Genomic DNA, 17223 nt, shown 5'->3' on the forward strand with positions numbered 1-17223 from the left:
TTCATACTCGAGAACCTGCAAAGTGCCGCAGCGAGGAAATCAACTAGGCAGGAAACAGCGTTTAGGTTGTTAGCTAAATTATGTTGTATAGAGAACATAATATCATTGAAATATTTGTCCATGCACAGCGGTTATTTGTAGTCTTTTAGTTTGTAAGAAGAGCTTGCACCTAGCATCCTCAGATAAATTACTGAACTATGTTGGTCAAGGAAACAATGCAATTAGCAAATTCGGTCATTCGTTGAACACTGATGCGGAACAAAATAACTAATCTATTACTATTAGACATTCCTGTTTTGCAGATGTTGCAAAAGAAAACAGCACTATGTGTGCTAAAACGCTTTTCCTGTCCCAAAGTGAAATAGCCTCAAGCCCGCTCACAATGTAGTCTACTCCATATCAGTCACAGAAGTGCTCACTGCGAACTTCTCCACAAGAGCGCACTTCAAGAAACAGGCATTTTGCGGCAGAGACCACACATCAGTACAACTGCCACCTATTTAAAATATATATATATATATATATATATATATCGTTACGAAGCGGCAAGCCGATGAAAGCAGGAGAACAGAGGAAGAGAGAAGATGTTCGTTGGCAGTGAGATGACGTTTATTGAATGTTGCCGGGCCTAGCGCGAGCACTTCTGTCCGCGCCATTGCCCGCTTCAACTTCCTCGCTCGTCCGTAACATGATCCGGGGCCACCGAGCGATCGCCCCGATCGTGGACGAGGAAGTTTACCGATGTTGATGATTCCATGGCATGATGATTGCTTCGGGTTGCCGTAGGATTATGATGGTCGCTGATTGAGGTCTGTACCCTCACAGGAGGACTGCACCTGGTGCATCCTCCCTTCCATCTGACAAGGCAAGGAAGAATAGAACGGCTGCCGGCACGATGATTCCTGATGAACCTTGGCCCAGGACACTCTCGGGCCACACGTTGGCACGAATCCATGGCGGAGGCCAAGGCTCGCACCACATGGCATAGGCAAGGGAGGATGCCTTGACGTGTAGCGGTGTCTTGAGTCGTGGGGTCTTTGGTCGGCACATCTGGTCAGTGGGGTCACATATGATCGTTCAGGTCTCTTCTTGTGTCTTGTGGTCATGTGTGGCGTCTCGGGTTAGTTTCTCCTTCCTCGTGTCTTATGGTTGGGGCGGAGGGACGAGGCGGAGGAACGGCAAGGTCTTGCTGCGTCCAGCAGGCTGGGGAGCAGCCATGTGATGCCTCCTAACCTTCAGCCGACGGCGCAAGATGCCGCAGGGCGCCGAAGCTTCGGACCAGGATGAGGGGGTGATGATGAAGTACCCCGCACCTCCAACCATATATATTTCGTAACACTTGCTTGGAGGTGCGGGGCACCTCATCATCACCCCTCATCCTGGTATGTATGTATGTATGTATGTATGTATGTATGTATGTATGTATGTATGTATGTATGTATGTATGTATGTATGTATGTATGTATGTATGTATGTATGTATGTATGTATGTATGTATGTATGTATGTATGTATGTATGTATGTATGTATGTATGTATGTATGTATGTATGTATGTATGTATGTATGTATGTATGTATGTATGTATGTATGTATGTATGTATGTATGTATGTATGTATGTATGTATGTATGTATGTATGTATGTATGTATGTATGTGTGGTGCTTTCTCTTTGTGTTGTGTTTTATGACACATAGGCAACTATGGCCATCATGCGCCAAAAGCAAGGTTTAAAATCTCTTCTTCATGAAAGGGATTTAAAAAGGTATTGGGACTCTATAGCTTGTTTAAGCACTTTGCTTTCTTTAGGAACGAAAAAAACCCAAGATATTGCAACCAGTGACTTTTCCCCTAAAATTAAGCAGTTTAAGGGGATGTATTTGTTATAAACGTATGGAAAGTAATTTTTTCTTCGTTCTTCGAGGTTTGTTGATGCATTTAGGATGTGGTTAATGGCGACAATCTTTGTAGTAAATAGTACAAAATGATATATTTTATCAATAACGGAGATAAAAGCATATCAACAAGAGGACCTGAAGTAAACAAAGCGTTTCCTCGGTAGGTTTTAGGAAAACATCAAACATTTTGCAACGCGAGAAAACTCGACATTTGAAAGCTACCGAATATTAGCAACATTCCTTACCATAACTGATATCCCATATTGCCGCGAAACCTTCAAAACTGTATTTGTTGTTTTTTAACAGCCGCCGGCATGTGGCCTTATCACTCTGATTCTGGATCGCGTATCAGTTTTGTATTCTTTGTTTGTTAATGCTCGACGTCGCGCATCTTTATCAATTTTATTTTAGCGCAAGATGCACCGAGATCTGTCTCGAAGATTCCGGCCACTCGTGTGTCTTTCTACAATGTTCCAGCTTGTGCTTGTAGCAGTTGCGACGTTATCTAGATTGTTCTGAGCAGCCTTTAAATTGAGCGTTGACGAGTGCGGCGGGTATTCTTTGTTCGACGATCGACGGGCACGTTTGTTGCTATCGCCGCCGCCGAGTTGCTTCGTTCTGTTGCGGGCGCAAGTTAGCCCAATAAAGCGTTTCTTCAGTGAAATCACCGACTCTTCATTTGTGTTATCGACCTTGTCACCACCACGTGACGATATTTCGCAAATACGCGGTTCTCGGGTACTTTTCGAAGAATCATGCATATGCTCTACAGCTCTCGTGGGACGTGTGATTATTGGGTATCAGCACGCTTGGCTATATTGCCGACATGTAATCAGTAATCTAGAGTAAATAATAACGTCAGTGAAATTTCCAGTTGCATAATCCTACTTAGATTTAAGGTATATAATAAAGCTGTGATTAGTTTGCTTGAATTGGGAAAAATATTCTGTGACTATAAGCTTGCTAAGAGAACTAATGTGGATAATATTATTTTTTGACAAAACCTGCTAACAAAACATGATTCGGGGTTGGTCTAATTATTTTGCAATAATTTTAAACACATTTTGTTCATCCTTCCTCCTAACCAGCAAACATGGTGTGTATAACGGGTCGCGTTCGTTATGGAGTACTTCGTGGGCGAGACTCAGAAAAAGATATTTTTTTTTTTGTTTGCATATACGACAACCGGAACTTCTGTCACACACAGGCATGCAGAGAAGAGCAACCGCTGTCATTCCATTATAGTGACAGCTTTCTTGGCGATCTTTGTATCCGGCACCGCAAGGACGGTGTTTGAAAGGATGTTGAACCAAAGATTTTACCTGTCAGAAAATGAACTGAAGATGTTCAAGACCAGTTTCAGAACTTCTGTCCGGATTTTTAACTTTTCCGAGCGCAAAAACCTAATGCACTAAAACCGAAAGCACTAATGCAAAACCCGCTCTTCGATGCGCTCACAGTCAGACGTGTTGCGCTTTGCGTTTCACGCTGAAAATTGTGCCGCTTTTTTTCTGACATACAGGGAAGACCACAGAAAAGCAAGATGACTACCCTTAGAGCAAAGCCTTGACAATTTGGGAGCGGCGCTGTCACAAAACGGTCAAGATCAGCCCGAGGGCAGTTCACCGCATTCTTGTTAAAGTTTCATTTTGGTTGACACTGCATTAGAGACTCGGCGTCGAAATGAGCGATATTGAGTTTCAGCGTCTCTGTGAATCTCTCCGACACGCGAATAAATGGTAAATTAGTTTCAGACCAGCCTTTGAAATTCTGGAGAGTGTTTCGTTTTAACCGCTGGCAGCGCGAGACAGGGATCTAGAAACTTAACGCCAAGTGTTCTGTCTGCGGCTCATGGCAATGCAGTGCGATATTTAAACTTCAGGTATCTTGATATTTTTAGTAAACACTGTAGTCTTCCTATCATGTTTACTATTGTCGAGAACAATAAACGTAGTTATGTTTCCTCACTCTTCGTCGTTCTAAATTACTTCTCCATTCTCTGGAATTTTATTAACCGTTAGTCTTAAAATTAGTCGTTATCAACGCATTTCGTTTCGTCATCGTGATTTCTGGCGCCACTGCGCAACACGCGTACTTCATTCCACATATAAGGGAGTTTTGAAAAGATGCATATGTCGTGTTGTTTTCTTTTTTCAATTCACTTAATCCAAGAAGCTCATATTTCAAAGCAAATATCTAGCAATGATAGTTTTGTCAATTTTTCACAAATTGCCGGAACTATTGTCAAGATATGTCATTGCGTGTCCATTGGGACCCCGAGGCGACCTCTGACATCGCAGACTTTCGCCCTTGTGGAAACGATTTCGCTTACCAGCGTTTTTGTGTTGGGCACAGTTTATACATCTGAGAACTTGAGATTGCGAGTTAAGTGTCTTCGAATTGTTTCGCTGTTTAGGCGCCAGCACAAAAAGCTGCAATTGTGCTCAGAACCCCTTCGATTCAGCTACTAATGTGTTCGATGTCTGCCTGTGTGCTTTCTTCTTAGCCGCATTGTTGTAGAACGCTACCACAATTGTTTAACGTCCGCTTCAGTTCTCTGTCTGATTGTGCACAATTCGCCACCAAGCATCACAATATTGTAATCATTCTTCACTCCATCAAAAACGTCTCTACAAGCCGCTATTACTCCCAGGGCTTAAAGTTATTTTGCCTAGAAGTACCTCTCATGTTATTAGCGTCTCCATCACCGCAGAAAGCCGCGAGGAGTATCGAACATGAATGATGCTTAGGAAAACACCTCTTTCTTTGGCTGTCGTACGGATACATAGAGAGCTTCGCGCATACCCAATCCCCACGCACGATACACTTTGAATTTCTTTGATAACGCCTTAGCAGCAGTGACTGTGGTATTTTCTTAATATTGTAACTCTGAATCTTGCCCCCCCCCCCCCTCTTTTTTTTTTTCTTTTTGAAGTGATGGTGGATTATGCTGCATGGTCTTGAGAGGAGCCTTGAAACATTAAAGAAAAGTTGGGGTATGAATTGAGCTCTGGATTTCTACGGAAATCATCTCCATGGAAAATATGGATGATTTCGTTCTTTGCTTGTAGAATCACTGGGAATCAAAAGTTTACCTTCGCACTCTCCGCACTCTTGTACGTTATTCCGAGGTTCTTTATGTTCTGGAAGCTAGACGGGTCCACATCGACCACATGTAGTGAAACGTCATCGAAGTAATCGTGATATTTCTCGCTTCGCGTATTTGTCTTGTTTAGTAGTTCCGCCCTCTTTATTCCTGTAATAGCCACATTGCTTGCTTACCAATGGGACTCATTAGACGCTACTTTCGTTTACTCGTCCAGATATGGCGCTCCGACTATAGGGCGCTCTGGGTGACGTCTCAGCTAGGGCTTCTGTTCATGGGGCGCCGCATCGCGAAGAAATGGAGAACAATTTCTTGTACTTAGATTTCATGCGTTATACAATCTTTGTTGCTCTTTCTCATCGCACGTGTGAAGCACACCCGGAGGCTTAAGATGGCTGCATTGTGTTCCTGCTGAATTTAAAAGTATCTAAAGCAAATCAAATGTCGTTTACCAATCGCTCCGCCCGAATTCGCACATCCTACCTCCTGCATAACGCTAGATTAGAGCTGGCAAATTACCTTCGCGATCGTTTTGAATTTGAATTTTATTGCATTGCCATATTAACAACGCTTCAGCATCAGCTATCTGCGCTCTTGATCTTAGGCTAAGCTCATGCACGTGCCCTCACACCTAGAAAAAGATATTAGCCGTGGCTTAGCTTGAGGGTAAACCTGGAGTTACGTGAAAGCAATCAACATGGCTACACTTAGGTTCAGATTTAAAGTAAAGACACGGCTTTAGCGCACAGTATTTTACTCCAAGATTTCAGATTTATTTATGCCATAGGGGAATCAGTTCACGTATGAGCACCCCTTGCATCTCTTCGTTGACCATGCTCATTCGCGTGCAGAAGACTTCTAGTGGTACGACATCGTCTCTACGTTGAACTCCGGGGCACGCCGCCGTTTCAATGTTCGAATGAACCTTCTGTCCTAGCTACTCGCCGTTGTCGTTAGCCTCTATCAACTACAGAGGTCGCCTTCTTCTTCTTCTTTATCATCATCTTCTTCATCAACATCATCATCTTCTTCCTCGCCTTCTTCTTCTTCTTTATCATCATCTTCTTCATCAACATCATCATCTTCTTCCTCGCATTCTTCTTCTTCTTCCTCGCATTCTTCTTCTTCTTCTTCTTCTTCTTCTTCTTCTTCTTCTTCTTCTTCTTCTTCTTCTTCTTCTTCTTCTTCTTCTTCTTCTTCTTCTTCTTCTTCTTCTTCTTCTTCTTCTTCTTCTCCTTCTTCTTCTTCTTCTTCTTCTTCTTCTTCTTCTTCTTCTTCTTCTTCTTCTTCTTCTTCTTCTTCTTCTTCTTCTTCTTCTTCTTCTTCTTCTTCTTCTTCTTCTCCTTCTTCGCTTAGGGAGCTGCATTTGTTACTTCCATACGCAACAATGGGCAATGTCGCGCAATATTTCTGAACCGTTGTTACATTACAACATGTATTGCCATTTTGTTCGAATGAAATTGAAATTTTTATTGGCCTCATAGTGGGTATTTAGTGATTAGGTCACTCGACCTGAAATCGCGAGATCGCATCCCGGCCTCGGCTGCAGCTTTTCAGCGGAGGCGAAAAGCAAGGTGCCTGTGTACTGCGCAATCAGTATGCTTTAAAGAACCCTCGATAGTGGAAATTTCCGAGGTCCTCAACTACGGATTTCTTCAAATCCCAAGTCGCTTTGTTATATTACACCTCATAAACCAAACCAAAGTAAACCAAGATTTTTTTCTCAAGTAATTGCAATTTGTAGAAAAACACTGCTTCCACTCCTCCCAGAATTAGCTATCGAAACAGGCAATGAGCAATAAAAGTTTGCAGGCAGTAGAAGAAAATGTTGTTTTCGCACTTCATTACAAACCTGCTAATAGCTCGAAAAAGGCAGAAAAAATTAGTATCGATCCCTCAAGCGGAGCTGTTTCGTCGATGCAGAGCTTTTACACGCAGTAAAAGGGTGTATTGAAGGATAGCGGGAGCGTTGATTTCAAAATGCTGGCAAGGTCTCGGTAAACAACTCTGCGGTCTTAATTAAGGCTTATCTCTCATCAGCCTACATTCATTTTAGGGACATTTTGTGCGTCCAAAGGAATAAAATTTGCATAGGCTCTTGCATAGCTCTTATACTTAGACCTTTTCGACTCGTTTCTACAAGGCTGTCGCAGCCATGAAAAAGGTAAGAAAAATACAAGCCTGTTGCAAAACGTTTTTGCTACGTGGATGATTTTATTGTGTTTGTGAATGCTGATGATGAGAGCAAGTAGGTTAAAACATAATTTTACAATTTTCAGCGAATATTTAAATAAACTTATTTTCACACGGGAAGTACCGTTGAAGGGGTGCCATCAGCTTGTAGAGCTACGTATGTGGCTTTAGAAACTGGTGACAATTGTTGGACGTATAAGCCACGCACAAAAATGACGTTTAGGCATATAATTCGGCCCATTAGAAAATAATGAAGAGTGGTATTGCCAAACATTGCCAGCATGGTCCTTTCGAGAGGTCGTGCCAATATATAATTGAGGTGAGTTTTCAGGCGTAAGTGTAACGATTGCCATACGCCGGTTTCAGTGGAACGCTGGGTAAAGGAATGAGTGCAGATAGCTGTCCTGTCATGGGAGTCAATAAAGTCTCCAAACTTCTAGGCGAGCATTCATAACATACGTACTTCAGCTATCACAGCGGCTAAATGAAGGTTGGTGGAAAGAACAACGCACGATTTTTTTTTTTTCATTGCCCCCGAAACGTTAGCGCGCATGTACAAAGTCGTCATTGAGGAAAAGCACCAGCCTGCCCCATAAAATATTAATGCTAATTCTTACCATGCAAAACTGATATCTTGTACTGCATACTACACTTACGCAGCAAAATGTTGCGCGGAACAATCGGGTCGCAGTACAAACAAACTGCTACGAGAGCAGCATGCGCTGATTGATCCTTTAGCCCGGTGCGGTATTTCGCCCAAGCACTGTAAGCGTTACGGGAGTGTTTGAAGTCAGTAGTTCAACGGAAACTCGTCTGGTTGGGATGGACTAAGAGGAATTATAAACGGCGCTAACCAAACAAATTATGAAATGACCTTCCGGCTCCTACACGGGAACGTTGTTTACAACAAAAGTGCAGCGAAGAACTCGTGCCATCAATATGGCGCATAATCGATCCTAAACGACTTGTGTATACTGGGCGAAAGATGCCATCATAGCGGCTCTGCTTATTTAATTTCATTTGAATAATCAACGACTCGAAAAAATAGAGCAGCGAAGCTTTTTTTTTTTTTTTCATTTGTGGTTGCATGTACCTCTCGTCAGTCGATACTGCGGCTAAGAGATGCCTTGATTCCTTCGTTGCGTCGCTACCATGTCGAAAAGAATTTTCACCAGACGGGACGGCAGGGCTGCTGACTCGTTTCACATATGTCACGATTTGTCTGCTTGTGGCCACTCTGGACATTTTATTGACTCTGTACAAACATTTTATTGACTCGGCTGCCCTGCGCTGCATCGGACCCTGGGCACTCTGAAGTGGGCGGCGATTTCGTATGTGGAAGTTTCAGTGAATATCTGGTACGTATATCGCGTCGTTACTTTCGGCGTGCTGAGTATGTAGCCCGCAGGCTGAGAAGTAAATTCGTGCAAGTGAAAGACAGGTTCGAAAAATAAAATTTTTCAGGCTTCGCGTACGCAGTCCCCTGTACCGAGTGCTCAGCTGTCTACATTGGCGAGTCGGGAGATCTGGAAGAAGATTCCTAGAGTGCCAGAATTAAGTGCGGAATCGGTGAGTGGCTTCAAACGTGCTTTCCGAATATTTTCTATCTGCCAGCCGCAGTATAAACTGGGCACAGGCAAGTGCTATCGCGAAAGGAAAGAAGAAAGCATCACAGAATCAATATTAAAAGGACCGCAAATGCTCTAAACTGCAGTGATATAAGCTCGCAGTATACGCTAGGTGTCTAAGATCGATCATGCGCCTTAATTAATGCCTGATTTCTTCATTTCGCCTTTATTGTGAACAAGGGTCTGGTGTGACAGTCGAAACTTCATTTCTTCATTTCTTTACTCGATGTCGTTTATTTTCCTCATCCCCCTCCTTACTTTTGCGAGTGCATTTGCATTTGGTGCCACCTATGTTCTTATCTTAGTAGGGGAGTCACGACGATACAATGCCACATTAAATTTTCAAGTCATGTTTATCGCTCGTTCTACCTCGTTCTATTTCTTCGTCCCTGTCCCATCTAGGGATGTAAAATTTCAGGAAATTTTGAAGGTTGGAAAAAAGCAAGGAAAGAAACTTGTTCTTTTTCCTGAAATTTTGGAAAATTTTGAAAAATTTTGAAAAATATCAATTGTTTGCATTAATCAAGAAGTGTGGCTGCATTAAACCAGCAAAGAGCCTTTTTTTTTTGTGCAGCTTCTCGTGCAAATGTCGCGCCGCTTTTAGGCGGTTAAAGATAGACAAATGACACCTTGGTCCGGGTTCTAGAAGACCGCTGCCATGTGTGTTGCAGCCTATACTACTGCGTGCCAGAAGTGGTCATATTTAGTAGTAAGGTTGAAAGTTGGGCGAGTTGAATCTGGTTCATTTTGTAGGTAGCGCGAAAAGCGAGGACCAAGAGTAGAAGGACAGGTAAGAGTCGTAGGTTCTACTACAACTTAAAGAGAGTTGAACTGATTGCGAATAGAGAAAACCCGCAGGAATGTTACAGGTTGAGCTGGTACAATAGTGTCTTCCTCCACCGCAAATGCTCCAGCATCATGTGTCGAGGCCTCCACAAGAGCCGAAGGTAGTGAAGCATTCAAAGCAAACTCTCCCGTACGTCTAAATTTGCGCCACACTTGCAGGAAATCAATCCCAAGAATCACATCATGCGTTGACCGAGGCAGCACTGCCGATTCTTTTCTAAATGGTAGGCGACCAATAACAACATCAGGAGCACACACACCAAGTGGAACAAAAGGTTCACCATCGACATCGTGGAATAATACTGCACGGTCAACACTAAACATTACTTTCCTACCTAAGCAGTTCTTAAAACTCAAACTCATTACAGATACTGCAGCTCTAGTGTCCACAGGGGTCATTGTTTTCACACCATCAATAAACACTTCTAATGTATGCTTTAACATAAACATGGGTAGAGGTATGGACGTCAGCGACTCGCCGGTGCCCTAGCCTTTATCGGCCACGCCTCCTAGTTTCCCGGAGGCTTAGGGGAAGAGCGACGTCGAGGGGAAGGTGGCAATATGTTTCCGTCGTCTTTGCGATTTTCGCAAGTGGGCTTCTTGCTCTAAGCTGGAGATAGCGTGTCAGTGTCTTCAGACGTTGGCCATTTGCATCACGTTGCCGCCAGTATTGTCACTTTCGCAGAAGTAATATCGACCGATCTTATGTCGCTACGAACGGGAGAACATGCAGAAATTTCACGACTATCTCGATGGCTAAATGCGCCTTGGTACAACCCTTTGTCGATAACTTTCCGCCTGATTAACCTCGAAAAGAAAACGGCTCTTCAATGCTCGTATGATACAAGGTATAATGCCTAAAAGCGTTGAAACCTACATCTGTTATTTTCATTTATATTTAGTCATATGTTCCTGTATTTGGAACGCTTTGTTCAGCGTCTCATTAAAACCCGAAATGCGCACTATTTAAACCGATTCTCCTTTTCGGTGTAAAAAGCATGCATTAGGAAGAAGCTGTCATGCTTGTTGATGCAATGATTTAACATTGTAGTGCGTAAATGTTATTTTACGAAAATAAAATATTCTTAGGCGATCGTAACCACAGCTTTGATATAAAAGAAAGGTGGGGGCTTATAGATAGAATAACGAAGACAAAAGCACTAACTACATATTGAACCATATATATTTCTTAAGAGCCTAATACCATGTATACGCCGCTAACAGGAGTAAACAGTCGGGTCCCACTGCAGATATATGAATGCTGAAAGTCTTTGCCGAATATATTTAGTTTCTGCTATCCCTAATACATGCTCATTAAGATGTCACTGAATCTGGATGGCGTAGGGCAACTAATAAGCTTACTTTTAAGCATAATGCTAGTCTTGCGTCTGTATATCTCTGTCTGTCAAACACTCTTCAATATAATCAATTATAGTTGTTCCGTACGTTATCAGCGGTTGAAGTCCCACTGAGCTTCAAGGTTATCAACCCCTCATTGTTGACGCAGAAATGCGGCAAAATAGATGCTCTTGTTGCTGCACCGGTAAGTATTGCTGTACGTTGACAACAGGCTGTAGCACCGAGAAAGTCGTGCACTCGTGATATTTGGAATCCCATAACTGCTTCTAAAAACTTGATGTCATTTTTACAAATAATAACGAGGTATTTCTGTTCATGACATATCATTCTCAGGTCTTTTTCCTGCTTCCTGTGCATGTCATCATGCGAGCAATCTCTGGCATTTTTTTTAACAATGAGCTATTTGGCTACTAAACCCTTGTATAGATATTATATTTAGTGTCCTGAAATGGGTGTGATATACGCAGAAAACTAGCTAACTTGCTTTTATACGATTTGCTTATTCGCAACGTAGTGTCAAGGCCGTAAATACAGGCGCTGAAAAAATCTCTTATTGGTAAGCGGATAAAAGGCGGCTGAGACAGAGCGGCATCAGCTGGCCTCTGATGAACACGCCCTTGTTGCAGCAGATATAAGCCACCACATGCAACCATGAATTGCTGATATCCTGCAAAATCATTCAATAATTACGCTGCTCGATCACTCACCCCCAATGATCTCGCACACCAGGAAGAGGTTGTCACCCTCCGTATAGGGGCCGACAGAGTCTCGCACAACTTTATTGCTGGTGTCCTTGATGACAAATTCTGTGGGGGGCACTGAAAAGAAAAGAAGACGGGAACAGTATCAGCAAGTCATTTGATCATAACTTGTTAAAAAAGATCAAGCATACATCGTATCGTCGCTTTTACGAGTGTCATATTAAGATATTTCTCTACTGATTTCTCTACTGCTTCAAAACACCGTTGAAAACATATGTTCTGAAGGCATGTTCAAGGATACGGTATCTAATCACGGCTGTGGCGGCTGCTTTTCGGTGGTGTCAAGAAGCAAGGCAATATAGTACTCTGTGGTGTCGGTGTACGTTAAGGACCCCAGGTGGCCAAAATTTCGGGAGCGCTCCACACCGGTGTCTCTCATAGCCTAAGTCGCTGTGGGATGTTAAAGCCCCATAATCTAAACTAATCTGAAAGACTTCCTGAAAGTTGTAATTCTGTAGATTGTATAGTGCTGAAGTGTTTTGAGCCTACAGATGTCGTTGCTGTTTATTTTGCTCTTTTTTTGTATCAGTTTGGTCTATATATGGCAACAATGTGTAGGCCACGAAAAGAAGCTGTTAAGAATTAGGCGCTTCTCTGCGCATTTTTTCCCGGAAAAGGCGCATAAATTCACGCTATATATAATATCCGTCCCTTTATGATCAGCCCAGAAAGTGAGACATGAAATTGGTGGTGGTACGAAGTTGCCAATTACACAGAGAAGACCATAAACTTCGAAGAAAGTCGGGAATGTTGTACAGAGCTGGAGCCACTTGTCTATACACAGCTTGAGCGTTGTTGTGCGGAGAAAGTAGAGCGCTATTAAAAGGCTAGTGGTGATTCTACGAGGAATACTTGGGCTCTAATGCACTAAAAAAGCCAGGCGAATCGCATACCTGCAAGTGCGCTGCTCCAGCAACTGCGTTAAGATTCGACCTGTTTGGAAGCTAGCACATCACTCGAACGCTCTATGCAAGTTTGATTAATTTGATTGACTTTGATTTTGTATAGGGCCGTCTCCGCAGCAGATCAAAATACAACTCAAGAAGCGCCTTACGCGTACGGAATATAACTAAATTAAATATTGGATGCGTCATTTCTTCGAAAGCAAGCCTGATTTTCGGTATGACACGAATATCTTCTATGACTGTGCTAACATGCCTGTTTATACTTGTAACTATCATAATGTAAAAGAAATTTCGGGCCTGCTTCTATGGCCCAGTGGTTACGGCGTTTGGCTACTTAGCCGGAAAACCTCGTTTTCAACTCGTTATTGGCTGCAGCGTCCGATGGAGGTAAAACGCGTAAGACGCACCTGTGTTATGTAACGTACATGCGCGTAAAGAACTCCCGGCAGTCTAAATTCGTCCAGAACCCTCAACTACAACATCCACACACATGAATAAGACAAACAGTCAGGCTGCTTGCTACGGCATCATTTTCCTCTAGCGTGCGTCGTAAACAAGGAGATACCACGGAAACACTGCGACACATAACCGTTCTAACTTTTTCGTTTTCACGACATGAAGCACGACATAAATATTCATGAAAAGCACTTATTAGGATATAGACGATTTATGCAAGTGGAGAGTGGAAAGAGGGTACGACACACAAAGCAGAAAGATAGGAGGCATCACGAACAGCTCCTCCCGGATGCTGTACAGGTGCAGAAAGTAAGCCAAGCGCAAATATTCCTAACAAATAGCAACAAGAAATGAGATAATGATGGTTGGAAAGATAAGAGAAACTTGTAAGGTTGTACGATATTCTTCGCATCAGCCTTTATCGCTTATTGAAGCGGTTTGTTAATGACAGATGGGCCTGGTTTTTTTTCTGTATAAGTTTAGGATCTTACCGAGCAATAGCCCTACATATATCTTGTTTTTTTTTTTCGATTGTGTTTGTGCTACGTGCTTTCGCCAAATGTGTAGACCTTCTGCTCTACTGACGTTTTCTTCTGGTATTTACGGCACAGTCTTGTAACATTCTTAAAGGAAGCTGAGTGAAGTTTAGTGCTTGTGTCATTTAATATCACCGTGCTCCTTTCTTGTGATGCTGTTCACTGGTAATAAAACCAGTCATAAATAGCCCAAATCGTCTCAGGACGTTCAGGTTTTCTTCACTCGTCGTAGTAGTGAATATTGGGTTGTATATATATCTACATTTTTCGAAGTCATTTCCCTTATGCTTTAGAGCTGAAGCCAGATTTTGGATGTTTTTATAACAGGCAAAGAAAGGCGTATATTCTCGCTTTGGTGCGGGACAGAAATTTGTTGCTCCGATGCGCCACGCCACCTGTAAAAACCCAAAAACTATTCGCTGAAATCCTGACATCTACTGGCAGCTTACACACCACATATCGGCGAAAGCGGGGGAAAAAGACTTCGCTAATTTTGCCCAATACATGTCGGGTTCTTATTTTAGGAGCACTAATTTTTATCTTGGTTTACTTTGTTTTATTCGGTTTAATGTCCTAATGTGACATTGGCTATGAGGGTCACCCGGGGAACAATTTCTTAATGTCCGCTGGCGTCGCACAGTGCAGCTTTGATCTTCGCCTCCATCAAAAAGCGGCCACCGTGGTCAGCATTTGATCCCACGTCACTAGGTTAAGCTATCAAGCGCACTATACCACTGAGCAACCAGAGCTAAGTTATTTATATCTTGCGTCGGTGTGTGTTGCGTTCTCTGCTGATATTATTAGTCTCCCACCTACTACCCTTTCAGCTGTTTGAAGTGAGCAATACCCGACCAGAGGCTTTGACGTTAGGTTGTTTGGCGCTGCAAAGCACGAGCGCATTTGTCGTCGCATGCTTGAATTCAGCTCATTTTGCGGACTCTTCCAATGTTTCATATTTAGTAGAATCACGAAGATGTGCAATCTATGCTGATGCGCATGTGCTTGTGTCAGGCAAGGCACACATATTCAGAGGGTATAGATCTTGCATGTGCACCGCAGAAATCGGAGCTCCTAGTCATCAAGCCTTCCTCACGTGCCCCAACCATCACCATGGCTCCCTTGACAACGCTCCAATTCTTGAAGTACCATGGCTCCGACTGCTGGGTCTCACATTAAACAGAACACTAGCGCCACTCACGCCATACACCTCCTCCAGCGCCAAATCAACCAGATCACACATCTCATTCTTCGCATTTCAAGCCGCAATCATGGCCTCAAGTAAAAAGACACTTTAAGACTCGTAGACGCCCTTATCGTTAGTCGATTAGCCTACCACCTCCGCTACCACAACATCACCAAAACCCAACTCAGTAAACTTAACGTCCGGCACCACTCAGCCGTTAAGCTGCCCTCCATTTACCTCGTCATACCAGAACGATTCGGCTCTTTCAATTAGGCATACATAACAATGTTGAAGAGATCATAGAGGCGCACCTCTCCAGCCAACAACGTCGACTCCGCACAACGTCTACAGGCACTCATATCTTGCGCTCAATGGGCTATAATACCCCTGATCCCTCACCTCATATTCATATAGCCATCCCTCCGCATCTGCGGAGCCTCCTCGAGCTCAAACCCCTTCCACGAAATATGAATCCCGAACACCACAAAGGCCGTCGCGCAGCCCGTGCCTCATATTTTTCCAAACAGTACTCAACACGCCACGACATCATCTACACGGATGCTGCACACAATCCGGACATTCCTCACATCTGCACTGCTGTGTTCATCGACATTCACCGCTCAACGTTCAATGCCGCCTCCATCCAATGCACTAGCATTGCCAAGGCCGAATGCTTGCACACATCAGTCAGTTGCATACTCAGCACGCCACGATATGTACAGACTCCCAACAGTATACAGATATCTAATGCAATGAACCTTCCCACACTCATCTACTAAAATATTATCTACTTTACCTACCCCTCCTGATCCCATCACCATCACATGAGTACCTGGGTCGAGGAAATCCTCCGAAATGAGCACGCTCATGCGTTTGCCCGAGAACTAAGCTTCACGACGCCGGTGGATGGCCTCCCCAAACATTCATTACACACCCCGATCGAACCTCTTGACTACACTACATTTGTTCACTACTATCGCTGTTGCCGTGGCACGTACCCGCCACCACATCACACGCTTTCTCACATCGACAGCACGTATTGCCGACAACTCCAAACACATTCATTCCCATCTCCTCAATTTGCCCCCATCTTTCCCCCCACGGATTTCCCACCATACTGCACCACATGCAACGCCACCCCACCCACCCTCTACCATTACTTATGGGAATGCCCCCATCCCATCCGCGTTCCTCCCGTCAAACTCCCCATCCCTTCCTCCTGGGAGGCTGCCCTTGTAGCCACGCAACCTGCAGATCAGTTGCAGCTGGCCGAGCAGGCTAAGTTAGAAAGAACAGCCAGAAGGCTCCTGGACAAAGAGGTCCTCCTGGGAGTGTTTACATTTTTTTTTGAAGTTTTTCCTCATCTTCCTCCTCAGGCAAGTACTTCCTTTACACGTTCGTTTTATTTTCTTATTCGCTGTTTTGGACCACACCAAGGCGCAGCTTTTAGAAAGCTATCGCCAAGCCGGTATTTTTTCGTGCAGCCACGTAAAGCTTGGTGGTTCGGCATAGTGGGAATATTGTGAAGCGTTAGCGTTACAGCTTATGTCTCAGTCCCAGAAAAGCCGGCTTCAGCGTTTTTGGCATCTTTCTCGATGGGGAAAAACTACGGGAACTGCTCTGCCAGGTGGTAGATGGAGGCTCGCATGGCTGGCCAATGATTGGACGTACGGCTGCTTGACGTCATCGGATCTCAAGCCGTGGCTGATTTTTCATGAGCTGCCAACATTGCCCTTTCTTTCAGAAGGGAGGGTGAGATCACGACCAGCCTTCCGGTGCCCTTGCACTCTCAAAAGCTACCCTAGGTCACGCAGCCACGTTCGCACGACTTGGTTAGGCGGAAGGTCATATCGGGTGAAATTTCGCATACGACTATAGGATAAAGAGTACATGTGAGACATTTGATGAAAGAATTAGGGGATCGCTAATTGGATGAGTATCAATGCCTATGTGCGTAAGCAAGGATTCGTAAGGAGTCTTGGCAAACCGGAACCATTATCTCTATCGCGTCATACCCTTGAAGGTGGAGCGTAAGTGTCCCCACAAATTTTTTCGCTTACGTTTGATTCACAAATAGATCTCGTTGCTGTCATTGAAACAATGTAAGACAAACATTAAGTAAGCTTCAAATTGGTATTCAGCCGAATTCAATGCTCAATTAAATGCGCTTCATCCTTCGCAGTTAATTATGTCTTAAACAGTCGAGGACAGTGAGCATGGTAATGATAATTTCGCTTGTATAACAGTGTTTTTCAGAATCTTTAATAAGATATCGTTCATAAAATAAAGCTCCTAATTTCAAATAACACAATAATGTCCGCAATTTTGCAACTGCTCAACATTTTGACTTAGCT

At 43.6% G+C, this 17223-nt stretch overlaps 1 protein-coding gene across 1 annotated transcript in view; it reads right to left on the bottom strand.

The window, feature by feature from the left end:
- LOC146185195 (limbic system-associated membrane protein-like) overlaps window positions 1–17223 on the bottom strand; it is a 42075-nt gene that overhangs the window by 10301 nt on the left and 14551 nt on the right. The window contains exon 3 of the mRNA XM_084607768.1: window positions 11736–11846. Coding sequence (XP_084463894.1) covers window positions 11736–11846 — 111 coding nt within the window. The remainder of the gene's footprint in view (window positions 1–11735; window positions 11847–17223) is intronic.

The sequence above is a fragment of the Amblyomma maculatum genome, chromosome 6 (genome assembly GCF_055883805.1).
Source record: "Amblyomma maculatum isolate TAMU_Amacu chromosome 6, ASM5588380v1, whole genome shotgun sequence".
NCBI lineage: Eukaryota > Metazoa > Arthropoda > Arachnida > Ixodida > Ixodidae > Amblyomma > Amblyomma maculatum.